This window comes from Mesoplodon bidens, assembly GCF_964165515.1.
Source record: "Mesoplodon bidens genome assembly, chromosome: 2".
Classification (NCBI taxonomy): Eukaryota; Metazoa; Chordata; class Mammalia; order Artiodactyla; family Ziphiidae; genus Mesoplodon; species Mesoplodon bidens.
The window spans coordinates 133,870,032-133,884,487 of record NC_138177.1 but is presented as its reverse complement, the minus strand read 5'-3'; the positions used below and the strand labels follow the sequence as shown (position 1 = coordinate 133,884,487).

The 14,456-nt window shown below is 42.3% G+C and overlaps 1 protein-coding gene across 2 annotated transcripts in view; it reads right to left on the bottom strand.

Moving 5' to 3' along the window:
• The window catches only part of TM2D1 (TM2 domain containing 1), a 139,239-nt gene that overhangs the window by 66,056 nt on the left and 58,727 nt on the right, over positions 1 to 14,456 (bottom strand). The window contains exon 6 of one of the 2 annotated variants that reach the window (XM_081224367.1): positions 4,910 to 4,963. The exons of the other annotated variant lie outside the window; for it this stretch is intronic. Within the exon in view, the coding sequence (XP_081080493.1) occupies positions 4,910 to 4,963 (54 nt within the window). The remainder of the gene's footprint in view (positions 1 to 4,909; positions 4,964 to 14,456) is intronic. 2 annotated transcript variants of the gene reach the window in all.

Below are 14,456 nucleotides of genomic sequence, written 5' to 3'. Positions count from 1 at the left end.
GTTAGAGTTGACCAAAAGAGGAATTTGCAAGAGTTCTAGAAGATTAAAGTCTTGATTAGATGTGGCAAGAGACAAAAACAGTGGTGCTATAGCAGGTTCAAATTTGTCTTACTTCCCCTGCTCCATGACCAGCTCTTCTTCCCAGCTGCTGGCCCTGATGACCACCAGCCCACCACCAGATGCAGAGTCAACCACCTCCATGCGCTTCTCCATCAGTTCCCCTTGGTGGTCCCATCTCAGCAGCTAGATGGATCCTGGCTTCCCAGATTTCCCTTGCAATTCTTACTTATCTACCAGTGCCAGTGTTTCAGGAAGATTAGTTAGTGACTTTATCTCTGATCCTCCAGCTCCACTTTCTGGATTTTACTTCCCCAGATCCTCCCACAATTAGGTAATGTCTAACAATAAATCCCTTATTCCATAACACTCATAGTGGTTCTGCTTCTCTGATGAAACCCTGACTGAAACACAAGGCTCAGTTCATGTAACAGCTGCTCCTTGATGACTTCTTGACCATCCAGAGCATTTCCTCTACATTTCTCTGGTTCAGTGTGTTTGTGGTCCTCCATTGGCATTACTCACACATTGCTTTGTATTGCATTTACATCCACATATGCCTTCATGGTGCTCAGAACATGGCTGGTATTCAGTAAGAGTTTAATGAGTAAATGAAAGTTTACATGGCATATGTGTCACCATTCTCCTCTCTCACACTCGCAGCAGACATTATTAATTGATCTTACTATGCTTTCTCATCATGCTTGAGCTTAGCCTCACAAACCTTCTCTATGCAGTGCTATAGATGGACAACTGGAGTTGGCCTAGAAGAAGAAACCTATCTGCCATACTGAAACATTTGAGTATAATGACTTATACTTTTTAGGCAAATTAAATAAACATAGAAGGTTGCAGCGCATGAACATACTCAGCTCAGTAAATGTGAATTCCCTTTCCTACCTCCTGCCCCACTGCACCTGTCTTTCACACAGGTAAAAGGTACCCAATAAATATTTGTTGAATGAGAGAATGTCAGTGCAACCTTCACAAAATGAGCTGTATGATCTCTACAAATCAAAGCAACTCACACATATCTCACCTTTTAAAATAATGAATAAATAAAAGGGCAGCTAGAGTGAACTTCCTGCATTTTAAGAAGGCCACTCCCACCATTTATGGTACTTTCAGAGCTAAAGAAGACAAAATACAAACAAGCCCAGGCCGCAACCAACAAAAACATGTAACATGCTGTTAAGTACTTGGAAAGAAGGAAAACCCTTCTAGCTTCTGTCCTCCTGGTATGATTAGTTCACTTCTTAGTAGCCATATAGGAGGAAGACTACGTAAGAGAAAAGAAGTCTGGAGAGAAAGCTTGGGTTCAAAGGAGTCAGGGAGAATTATTAGACAGGAAATATAGGGTCTAGAGAGGAATATTTCTTGTACATTTCTGATAAGGGAATCAAAATAAGGACATGATTGACTTGACCCTTGGCAATATTAGTTTTGGGTTTTTCTCTTTTCCTGGCTCTGCCTTGGTTCCAGGCTGCAACCAAGGCCCATATCTCTAAGAATTCTGGCAGGTACTTCCCATCCCTGTGCTCATTCTTCCCATTCCATTTTCTGTTTCTGTGTATAGGATGTGATGATGTCCCTGGTCATCCTGGCAATCAATAATCGAAAGCATAGATGTGAAAGAAACAAAAACAAAATAAGCAGTGTGTTTATTCCAATGGGTGAGAAGGTAAATGAAATAAGCTTACTCTGTTGGATAGACAATGTCCAAAGCAAATTTTTATCCCTAATCTTTGCAATGTACACATAAAGCCTTGGTGCTAAGCAGAAAACAAAATGCAATACTGTCCTTCCACATTCTTTTTCTCACTTGAAAATTGTGTGTCTGATTCCCATTGGTTTCTCATTAGGAGAGCAATTTCAAGACTACCTCAACTTAATTGACATGGATTCACACACCCAAGCCTAGGGTATGCATAACCTAACAAGTAACATGCTATATCCATTTTCTGCTTCTCCATCAATCAAAGTGGCACTAAGTTTTGTGTAACTGTTAAATGTGAGACATTCTCATTTCCCCTCCACATTTTGGGAAGTACCATCATAAGATAGATCCACTGCCTTCAAGGTTTCCCTAGACTAAAAGCCATGTGAAGAATAGATATTGTTTTTATTTGTTTGCAACCCCAGGGACTGAAACAAGGCCTGGCATAGGGTATATGATGAGTACATATATGCTGAATGAATGAATGAGTTTTACTATATTGGTGTGGCAAGCAAAATAAATGCCCCCCAAAGATGTCTCCATCGTAATTCCCAGAACCTTTTTATTATCTTACAGCAGAAGGGACTTTGCAGGTATGATTAAGTTAAGAATCTTGTGGGACTTCCCTGGTGGTCCAGTGGTTAAGACTTCGCACTCCCAGTGCAGGAGGGCTCAGGTTCGATCCCTGGTCAGGGAACTGGATCCCACATGCCTCAACTAAGAGCCTGCATGCTGCAACTAAAGATCCCGCAGGCTGCAACTAAGCTCCCGCATGCCACAAGGAAGATCCCCCTTGTCGCAACTAAGACCCAGCACAGCCAAATAAATAAATAAAATTTTTTTAAGTTAAAAATTTGGGATGGGGAGATTATCCTGGATTATATGGGTGGGGCCCAGGGTACTCACAAGGGTTCTCATAAGAGAAAGAGGGAGAAGGGAAAGTCAGCGTCAGAGAAGGTGATGGGACGGCAAAAGCAGAGGTCAGAGTGATGGAGGGCCATGAGCCAAGGAATGTGAACAAACTCTTGAAGCTGGAAAAGGCAAGGAGACAGAGTCTCCCCTAGATCCTCCAGAAGGACACAGTCATGCAGGTACTTTCATTTTAGCCCAGTGAGACCCAGTTTGGACTTCTGACCTCCAGAACTATAAGATAGTAAATGTGCATTGTTCTTTTTTTTGGGTTTTTTTGTTTTTTTTTGCGGTACGCGGGCCTCTCACTGTTGTGGCCTCTCCTGTTGTGGAGTACAGGCTCCGGATGCGCAGGCTCAGCGGCCATGGCTCACGGGCCCAGCTGCTCCGCGGCATGTGGGATCTTCCTGGACCAGGGCACGAACCCGTGTCCCCTGCATCGGCAGGCAGACTCTCAACCACTGAGCCACCAGGGAAGCCCTGTGCATTGTTTTAAGCCAGAAGTTCGTGATGCTTTGTTACAGTGGCAATAGGAAACTAATGTATTAGCATTAACATTAATAAACCACAGAAGTCTTTTTTTAAATTGAGATATAATTGACATATAACATTGTACTATTTAATGGACAATAATCATAATGACAGCCAGCATTTATTGCGCACTTAGGGAGAACCACAGTACAAGATACTTTCTAGACATATCTTATTAATTCTCAGAACTATATCATAAGATAGGTATTATATTCCACTCAATTTACAGCTAAGGAAAAGGAGACCTAAAAAAGTGAAGTTACTTGATCAAGATCACATAGTTAGCAAGTGGCAGAACAAGGAGTTGAACTCAGGCAATCTGAGTCCACGTCATACTGAGGTAGGAGATAGATGGGCCCCTGGGCTGGACAGCTGGTGTTTGTCAAATGGAGTAAAATTGAAGCTTTGTTCGCACCCAGGCACTCCAAAGACAAAGCTAGTGGCAGAAGCTGAGCTCTGCTGAAGTAAAGAGATAAGGTGCTCACTCCTAAGGTCAAGGAGGACTTCCCTGTCTGCACATGTGCAGGAAGTCTCCTTGGGGGTCAAAAAAGGAGGGAGCCCCCCACCCCATTAATAAGTGTGGACATGCACCCACAGGATCCTCTGCGGTGGGATCCAACTTAGCAAAAAGTTGCACACGGGGCTTCCCTTGTGGCGCAGTGGTTGAGAGTCCACCTGCCAATGCAGGGGTCACGGGTTCGTGCCCCCGTCCGGGAAGATCCCACATGCGCGGGGCGGCTGGGCCTGTGAGCCATGGCCGCTGAGCCTGCGCGTCCGGAGCCTGTGCCCCGCAACGGGAGAGGCCACAACATTGAGAGGCTCGCGTACTGCAAAAAAAAAAAAGTTGCTCACGCATCTTGGGGAGGGTCCTAGGACCAGTCAGGTGTGAAAAAAGAAACAAGATAATTGGCCAAATGTAAACAAAGACCTGGAAGGACTGTCTTATGTAAGTGATTTAAATCACCTCCTTACCGCGCTCCTCATTCCGGATGTCCCCACTCCTCTCCGGGTGTGTATTTCTGCCCTCCTTCTGACTTAAATAAATAAACTGTTTCTCTGTGTGCTGTGTCTCTAATAATACACTTTGTACCTGTTTTTGCAGTTTTTGCCTCCTTGAAACAAACATTCTTGCTTTCAAACGGTGTTAGAATCAGGGAACTTTGCTTCTAGCCTCTAGCCCCTGGTGGACTGGTGGCTAGGTTCAATCCCTGGACAGGGAAATAAGATCCTCCTTCAAGACTACTGTCCGGGCTTCCCTGGTGGCGCAGTGGTTGAGAGTCCGCCTGCCGATACAGGGGACACGGGTTCGTGTCCCGTTCCGGGAAGATCCCACATGCCGCGGAGCGGCTGGGCCTGTGAGCCATGGCCGCTGAGCCTGCGCGTCTGGAGCCTGTGCTCCGCAACGGGAGGGGCCACAACAGTGAGAGGCCCGCGTTCCGCAAAAAAAAAGACTACTGTCCCTCCAAGCACAATACCATCTTGCATGCTCATGCTGAAAAGTGTGGGAAATGATAGAGAACCATAAGACATAGTCCCAACCTTCAAGTAACTTACAGATAGAACGGGAAGGACGATTCCAACACAGATGCCATGTTAGAGAGAGTATATCACAGATGCTAAAGGATTTATGACCTATATTTAAGAAAGTAAAGAGGAAAAGAAAGCTGGAACATTCAGGATTGGATACAGCTGTACCTTGAAGGGCACCTGGACCATGTCAGGCAGTACATGGTGGAGTTTCCTTCCAGTCTGGGGAAACAGAATGAAAGAAGGAACAGTGACGCATGTGAGCGCGGATATGGGGAAAGAAAATGGAAAGCCCTCAAGGGGGCAAATCTGAGAAAGAAAAACAAGAAGATAAAATACTTAATTAATTTTATGGGAATGGTACCACTTATTGAACACCTATTCCACCCTAAAGGGAACATTTACATTTGTTATTGTATTTAATCCTGACAAAACCTCTGCTAAATGAGTATTATTAACCTCATTTTTACAAAAGAGGAAATTAAACATCCAGAGAGATTAAGTCATTGCTGAGAGGCAAGTACCCAGTAAGTTTCATTCCAAAATTCATGCTCTGTCCTTTGTTTCTTTCTGCCCCCAGTAATCTCAGCCCTTCTCTGAGAAGGAGCAAATTTCCATTGAAGTGAGAATGACAGGCAGAGCTGTCTTGAAAAATGGAAGGAGCTGCTTCGGAAGGTGGCAAGTTGAGGGCAATAAAGCTGAGGCTAGTTTTATCTAGGCAGCTGTTGAACGAGCATTAGAGCATTATTCACAATCCTTGTGCTAAGCAAGGACAATAGAGAGATCACAGCAAAACGACACACGTCTTCCCTGCCTGGCCTTATATTTAGCAAGGGAAACAGAAGAGTAAAAAGACCTTTCCACGCCAACTTCAGGTTAGTATTTACTTTTAGGAAGGGTTTGGGAGGGGTGGAGCTTTAGTTATATCATAACTTCTTATTTCATAAAAGAAGAAAGAAGGCTTCCCTGGTGGCGCAGTGGTTGAGAGTCCGCCTGCCGATGCAGGGGACACAGGTTCGTGCCCGGGTCCGGGAGGATCCTGCGTGCCGTGGAGCAGCTGGACCCATGAGCCATGGCCGCTGAGCCTGTGTGCCCGGAGCCTGTGCTCCGCAACAGGAGAGGCCACAACAGTGAGAGGCCCACGTACCGCAAAAAAAAAAAAAAAGAGAAATCTGAAACGTGTGGCAAATTACTAACATATATTTAATCTCAGTGCTGAGTACACAGATATCTGTTACATTACTTTTCTTCATTAGTTTGTAATGTGTCACAATAAGGCTCAAATCAATGAACTTAAGAAGTATTGTTTTTAAAACAGATCATCACAATCATAAATCATCAGTCCCATGCTAGTGGGAAGCATAGGTTACTACAGAAGGACAACAGAGGGGCATCTAACCCAATTTAAAAAGAAGTTGGAAAAGCCAAGAAAATGGATTCTCCCCTAGAGCCACCAGTAGGACACATTCCTGTGAATACTTTCATTTTAGCTTAGTGAGACCTGATGGGACTTCTGACCTCAGCCATGTCTTCAAGAACTTGTAAGAGATACTTGGAAGTGTGCGATCAGAGTGTTTCCAAACAAGGAATAGCAGTAAGCAGACTTCTCAGAGTAAGGGAGAGCAGGGCACATTCCTGTGACCTCCAAGGGGTCAGCTCACAAGTCCTGACTGTGCAGGGAGAGGGGAGGGGATCGATGATGGCTGGGACTCAATCAGGATAAACCTTTGAAGCCAGGAAAAGGAATTTGGGTTTTATGGTAAATGAAATAGGGAGTTTCTGGGGAGTTTTAAGCCAGATAGAGATGATCAGATTTGCTTTTCAAAAAGATCATTCTGATGGGAATGAGAAGGTAAACTGAGAGGATGGTGGGACTCAACCAGGCAGGCCAGGCAGGAGTTCATCACAAGATCCTAGATGTCGAGGGCTCTGAAATACCAAAGTTGCAGTGAGGATGAAGTAATGTTTACAGAGTATTTATGAGGTGGAATTTAAAAATTTGGTGATCCATCAAATGTAGGGAGGAGAGAGCATCGAAGGTAACTTCCGAGTCTCTTTCCTGGTGGATGTGCTGCTATTTTCTGTCATAAGGAACACAGGAGAAATAATTTTTTTTAACGAAGATGAATTTTCTACAAATGGTGCTGGAAAGACTAGACATCCATGTGCAAAAAAGTGAATCTTGACACAGAACTTACATCTTTCACAAAAATTAACATAAAATAGATCACAGAGCTAAATGTCAAATTCAAAATAAAACTCCTAGAAGATAACATAGGAGAACATCTAGATGACCTTGAGTTTGGTGATGACTTTTTAGATAAAGCACCAAATGCATGATCCATGAAGGAAATAATGATAAGCTGGACTTCATTAAAATTAAAAATTTCTGCTCTGCAAAAGACACTTTCAAGGGACTTCCCTGGTGGCGCAGCGGTTAAGAATCTGCCTGCCAATGCAGGGGACACAGGTTCGAGCCCTGGTCCAGGAAGATCCCACATGCCATGGAGCAACTAAGCCCATGCGCCACAACTACTAAGCCTGCATTCTAGAGCCTGCGAGCCACTACTACTGAGCCCATGTGCCACAACTACTGAAGCCTGTGCGCCTAGAGCCCATGCTCCACAACAAGAGAAGCCACTGCAATGAGAAGCCTGCGCAGCACAACGGAGAGTATCCCCTGCTCGCTGCAACAAGAGAAAGCCCACACACAGCAGTGAAGACCCAGTGCAGCCAAAAATAAATAAATTTTAAAAAAGACACTTTCAAGAGAATGAGAAGACAAGCCACACACTAGGAGAAAATATTTGTATAAGTCATATCTGATATAGGACTATTATCTAAAATATGAACTCTTAAAACTCAACAGTAAGAAAAATAAAACCTCATTAAAAAAATGGGCCAACGACCTTAACAGATACTTCACCAAATAAGATATACATATGGCAAATAACCATACTAAAAGGTACTCCATATCATATCTCATCAAGGAAATGCAAATTAAAACAATAAGATACAACTATACACCTATTAGAATAGTCACAATCTAAAACACCGACAACACCAAATGCTGGTGAGGATGTGAAGCAACAGGAACTCTTATTCATTACTGGTGAAAATGTTAAATGATACATCCACTTTGGAAGACAGTTGAACAACTTCTTGCAAAACTAAACATATTCTTACCACAAAGTCCAGCAATCATGCACCTTGGTGTTTACCTAAAGGTGCTGAAAACATGTCCACACAAAAACCTTCAAACATATGTTTATAGCAGCTTTATTCATAATTGCCAAAACTTAGAAATAACCACGATATCCTTCAGTAGGTGAATGGTTAAATAAATTGTGGTATATCCAGGCAATGGAATATTATTCAGCCCTAAAAAAGAAATAAGCTATAAAGTAATGAAAAGACATGGAGGAACCTTAAATGCATATTACTAAGTGAAAGAAGCCGATATGAAAAGGCTACATACTGTATGATTCCAATTGTATAACATTCTGGAAAAGGCAAAACTATGGAGGTAGTAAAAAGATCAGTGGTTTACAGGGGTTAGAGGGGAGGGAGGGATGAATAAGTGGAGCACAGAGGATTTTTAGGTCTGTGAAAATACTCTATGTGATACTATAATGGTGAATACATGCCATTATACATTTGTCTAAACTCATAGAATGCACAACACCAAGACTGAACCCTAATGTAAACTATGGACTTTATGTGATAATGATGTGTCAGTGTAGGTTCATCAATTGTAACAAATATACCACTGTGGTGAGGGATGTTGATAATGGGGGAGGCTATGCATGTGTGGTGGCAGGGAGTATATGGGAACTCTCTATACCTTCTGGTCATTTTGCTGTGAACCTGCTCTAAAAAATAAAGCCTATTACATTTTAAAAAAAATGAAAATGGGAACAATTTTGAGAATGTTGCATATAAGTCCTGAGAATATATAAGCAGAAAGGTTAATGGGTAGTTTAGTATTATTACTTCATCCTCAATTTATAGGAGGAAACTGAGGCTCAAAGGGGTAAAGAATCTTGCTCAAGGTCAAGAAGCACATTAAGTGCAGAGGTAGAATTTGAACAGTTTAACTCCCAAGCTCACACAGGTAGCCATTGTGAAATGAGGTTTGAGGCCTATCTTAGTTTCTTATTGCTGTTGTACCATTTTAGAAGTGGGAAAAGTAAAGGGACCTAAATGGAAGTAAGCTTTCAATACTTTACTTAAAGGGGTAAAATGTTGATACCAATGACCATGATAAGTTATGTATGTATGTGTGTATGTTATATGTATATGTATGTATGTGTATGTGTGTATACATTTACACACGTGTATATGTATTGTATATATGTATATAAGCATACATATATGTGTATGTGAGTTATGTGTGTATGCCTGTATATGTATACATGCATGTGTGCCACACATACACACGTGTATATGCATGTATTATGTGTGTACATGTTATATGATATGTATGTGTATATATGTGTATGCACGTGTATATATGTGCATGTATGTGTGTGTATGTATATTATAACATCAATAGTAACCACTAAAGAAAATTATGCAGGGTGATGTATTCAAAAACATTGAAAATACAGGAAAATTGATTTTTTAAAAAGCTCAGGTAATACTCAGAGGCATAAAAGACAAAATGAGAAACAGAGGGAGAAAACAGAAAACAAATGATAAAATGGCAGAAGTAAGCCCTAAGATATCAATAATTAATTTAAATGCAAATGGTCTAAATACTCCAATTAAAAGACAAAGATAGGGACTTCCCTGGTGGTGCAGTGGTTAAGAATCCGCCTGCCAATGCAGGGGACACGGGTTCGATCTCTGGTCCCAGAAGATCTCACATGCTGCTGAACAACTAAGCCCATGCACCACAACTACTGAGCCTGTGCTCTAGAGCCTGCAAGCCACAACTACTGAGCCCATGTGCCACAACTACTGAAGCCCACGTGCCTAGAGCCCATGCTCTGCAACAAGAGAAGCCACTACAATGAGAAGCCCATGTACTGCAACAAAAAGTAGCCCCCGTTCGCCACAACTAGAGAAAGCCTGTGTGCAGCAATGAAGACCCAATACGGCCAAAAACAAATTAAAAAAAAAAAGACAACGATTAGCAGAATGAAAAAAGGTACAATCCAACAATATGCAGGCTGTAAGTAAGACACTTTGAACATAACAACTTATTAGTTTCCTATTGCTGCTGTAACAAATTACCATAAACTTAGTGGCCTAAAGCAACCCACACTTATAATCTTACAGTTCTGGACGTTATTAGTCTGCAGTCAGTCTTACCAGGCTAAAACCAAGGTATCAGCAGAGTCATGTTCCTCTGGAGGCCCCAGGGTAGAATCGCTTTCCTTCTTTTTCCAGTTTCTAGAGTCCATCTGCATTCCTTGGTTCATGGCCCCTTCCTCCATCTTCAAAGCCAGGGGCATAGAATCTTCAAATATCTCTCCTCTCTGACCTCTGCTTCAGTCATCTCATCTTTGGCCTTCCTGCCTCCCTCTTTCCCTTATAAGGACTCTTGTGATTGTATTGAGCCCATTCAGATAATCCAAGATAATCTTCCCATCTAAAGATCCTTACTTTAGGGACTTCCCAGGTGGCGCAGTGATTAAGACTACATGCTCCCAATGCAGGGGGCCCGGGTTTGATCCCTGGTTAGGGAACTAGATCCCACATGCATGCCACAACTAAGGAGTCCGTGTGCTGCAACTAAGGAGCCAGTGAGCTGTAACTAAGTAGCCCACAAGCCGCAACTAAGGAGACCACCTACCGCAACTAAGACATGGTGCAACCAAATAACAAATATAAAAAAAATAAAGATCCTTACTTTAATCACATATGCAAAGTCTTTGTTGTCATGCAAGATTCTGGGGATCAGGACATGGACATCTTTGGGGGGGCTAGTATTCTGCCTTCCCCAAGTCTCTAGGCAGAAAAGACAGGCAGACGAATGATTCTTTCACAAATACAGGCTCAGTAAGAAGGCTGTAGGCTGATGTGTCATTAGAGCCTCCTGGGGCTAAATCCTTCCTAAGGACCAGTGTTCCCTGGGAATGTAAATAGTGGACATTTCCAGATTCCATTGTTTCTTAGGGAGAGGCCACTCTGCTTTCCAGGTGTGGTTTGTATTGACCCAGGGTTTGGGTGAGGTTGGACCTGCAAATGGCAGGTTTTACTACAGGCGGCAGATGCAAGCAGGGGCTAATACTCCTAAATTTAAAGTGAATGGACAGAGATGGGGAAAATCTGAAAAGGATGCTTGTCAGATATTCCTAAAAGGCTCTATGGAAAATTCCAGTGTGGGGAAAAGTCCATAAGAATTTAAGTTGAGCAACAGCAAAACAACAAACAATTAAATCAAATGACACCACATATATACTACTCAGAACATGAAATAACTCACTTTGGAAACCACAAACTAATCTTTCCATAGGAGGCCAATCTAGGAGTCAGCTAGGCCAACAGGTCATTTTGACCTCTCAGAGGAAACTCTGTCTAAACTCTCCTTTAGGGAAAAGAATGCTTTTCATAATCAGTGAAGGGTATTATGGAAGTACAAGGCTAGGCATCAATAACTTGTATGAAATGAGGAAGAAGGCTGACTTACACATTTCTTCCAGCTCAAGGTTCTACTAGTCCAAGCTCAGAGTCAAAATAGCGTTACATTTGGATGGGCCCACAGAAGTCTTATAAACCAAACTTTCTTGATGCCAGGGAACCTCCCTAAATGGACCACAACAAATGGACCTCTGGCCTCTGCTTAAGAGAGAGAACCTATCTATCTATTTTATGGGCCACCTCATGGTAAGAGGGGTCTTCTATGCTGCACTGAAATTATTCTCCAGACCAGTTAGTCTTGTTTTCCTCTTTAAGCTACACTGATAGCTACATTCCATCTTCTTTAAAAGTAGAAGCCAGTTAATGTAAAAAAGAACAACAATATCAAGTGTTGGAGAGGATATGGAATAACTGGAGTTCTCATGTTTTGCTGATGTGAGTGTCAACTGGTACAACCACTTTGGAAATCTGTTAGACAGCATCTACTCAAGTTAAAGACGTGCCTACACCGTAAGCCAAAGATTCCACTTCTGCACATATACACAAGAGAAGTAAGGGCATATTGCTTTAAATATATCTCTAACAAAAGACATGTGTAAGAATGTAAGAGTGTCCATCTCAGCTCTATTTATAATAGCCCCAAACTGGAAACAAACTGACAACAGTAGGATAAATAATTTTTGGCATATTCATACAATGTAACACTACACCATAATAACGATGAGTAAAAGAAACCAATCACAGAAAAGGGCATACTATATGACTCCATTCATATGAAGTTCAAAAACAGGCAAAACTAATCTATGGTGACAGAATCAAAAAAGAGTGGTTACCTGTAAGGGGTAGATACTGACTGGGAAGGAGTAAAAGGGAAACTTCCGGAGGGCTAGGAATATTCTTTATCTTCAACTGGGTGGTGGTTAAGTGGGTGTATACACATGTAAAAATTCATCAAGTTTTATATTTAAGATTTGGGCATTCTATGTATACCTCAATAGAATATTCTTTTAAAAATGAAGTCATTAGGGGCTTCCCTGGTGGCGCAGTGGTTGAGAGTCCGCCTGCCGATGCAGGGGACACGGGTTCATGCCCCGGTCCGGGAAGATCCCACATGCCACGGAGCGGCTGGGCCTGTGATCCATGGCTGCTGAGCCTGTGCGTCTGGAGCCTGTGCTCCACAACGGGCGAGGCCACAACGGTGAGAGGCCTGCGTGCCGCAAAAAAAAAAAAAAAAAAAAAAAAAATGAAGTCATTAGACCCTTGTAATTTTGTTTCTTCTTTTTTGGTTAAAAAAAAAAAAAGCTCCAGTGGGGCAGTTATAAAAGAAATAGATCTATGGTCAGTTGTCCACTCACATGGGATTAATAAGGAGGTAGAAGGTGTAGTGGTTAGAACAGGGAATCGGCTTAGGAATCACAGACATGGTTTCAAGTTTACTAGCTGTGTAAGGATAGTCAAGCCATTTAATCTCTCTAACCCTCAGTCTCATTATGCATAAAATGAGTACTAACCTTACAGAAGTGTTATAAGTACTACAGGAGATAAGAAATATAAAAATCTTAAAAACAATCATCTGTCATTTATTAAATACATACTATGCACCACACACTATGAAATACCCTACAACAATCATATGAGGAAGATAATATCTCCATTTTAAGAATAAGGAAACTAAGATCCTAAGAGCTTGTCCATAATACGTGGCAGATTTATCTGATCCTGAAGTCCATGAGCTTAAAGCATTACCCTATGTAGCCACTGGTATAGTTGGATGGTGGGTGGATAGTGAAAAAGTTCAATCAGAAACTAGCCCCAGTTCTGCAGAGGAGCACAGTATTTAGCTAAAGCGTCTTGTTAACATCTTAGAGGCTGGCAATCTATACCTATAGCATAAAAGACCTTTATCACTGTAAGGGAAGCTAATTGACCTTCCTAACAGGGTGACTATGAGAGTTAACTGAGATAATCAGGTCAGGAAAATATTGATACATAATGACACATCATAATATGACACATATTAGGTGATTGAGTAGCCCACCCCTGCCCCCTCCTTCCTATTCTTTCTAATAATCTCCTGGCTGGTCTGTTTTTGAGAACTACCTCCAGTAATTACCCATTCCAAGGTAGGAATTCAATGTTTATAAAATTCTTCTGTGGTGCCAGGCATTGTTCTAAGCACTGGGACCATCGAGGACATGAATAAATCAGCATAGACTCATTTCCTCACCCACCTCCTGAGACAAGAGTTAGGGTTAGAAGCATGTTTGCATGACAACTCCTAAAGTAAATGATCTAAAGCGGACGGTTATTTAATCTTAGGTTAATTTATACTCCTGTTCACCCATCTAGTGTTCCCATTCACTCAAAAAACATTTTTAAAGCAACTTTTATGTTCCAGGGACTGTTCTAAGCACTGAGGATACAGTAATAGATGAAATAAAGTCCCTGCCCTCACCAAGCTTACATTCGAGTAGGGGAGGGAAGGGAGAATACATAAACATACGTAATTTACAGTAGCAATAAATGCTGTGAAGAGAATGAAGCAGGATCAGGATTCAGAGAGTGACCAGTGGAGGGCTGGGGTAGTGTTTTAGAAAGGATGGTCAGGGACAATACTTGAGCAGAGACCTGAACGAGTGAGGAACCAAGTCATGTAAAGACCTGGGAAAGAGCACTCCAGGCGAAGGGAAGAGTCAGTATAAAAATCTTGAGGGCTTCCCTGGTGGCACAGTGGTTGAGAATCTGCCTGCTAATGCAGGGGACACGGGTTCGAGCCCTGGTCTGGGAGGATCCCACATGCCGCGGAGCAACTAGGCCCGTGAGCCACAACTACTGAGCCTACCCGTCTGGAGCCTGGGCTCTGCAACAAGAGAGGCCACGATAGTGAGAGGCCCACGCACCGCGATGAAGAGTGGCCCCCGCTTGCCACAACTAGAGAAAGCCCTCGCACAAAAACGAAGACCCAACACAGCAAAAATAAATAAATAAATTAATAAACTCCTACCCCCAACATCTAAAAATAAATAAATAAATATTGAGGTGGGAACCAATTTGGCATATTTGAGGCAGGACAGGAAGCCACTGGAGATTTGGCAGAAAAGTGACATGTTCTGATTTACTTTTATCA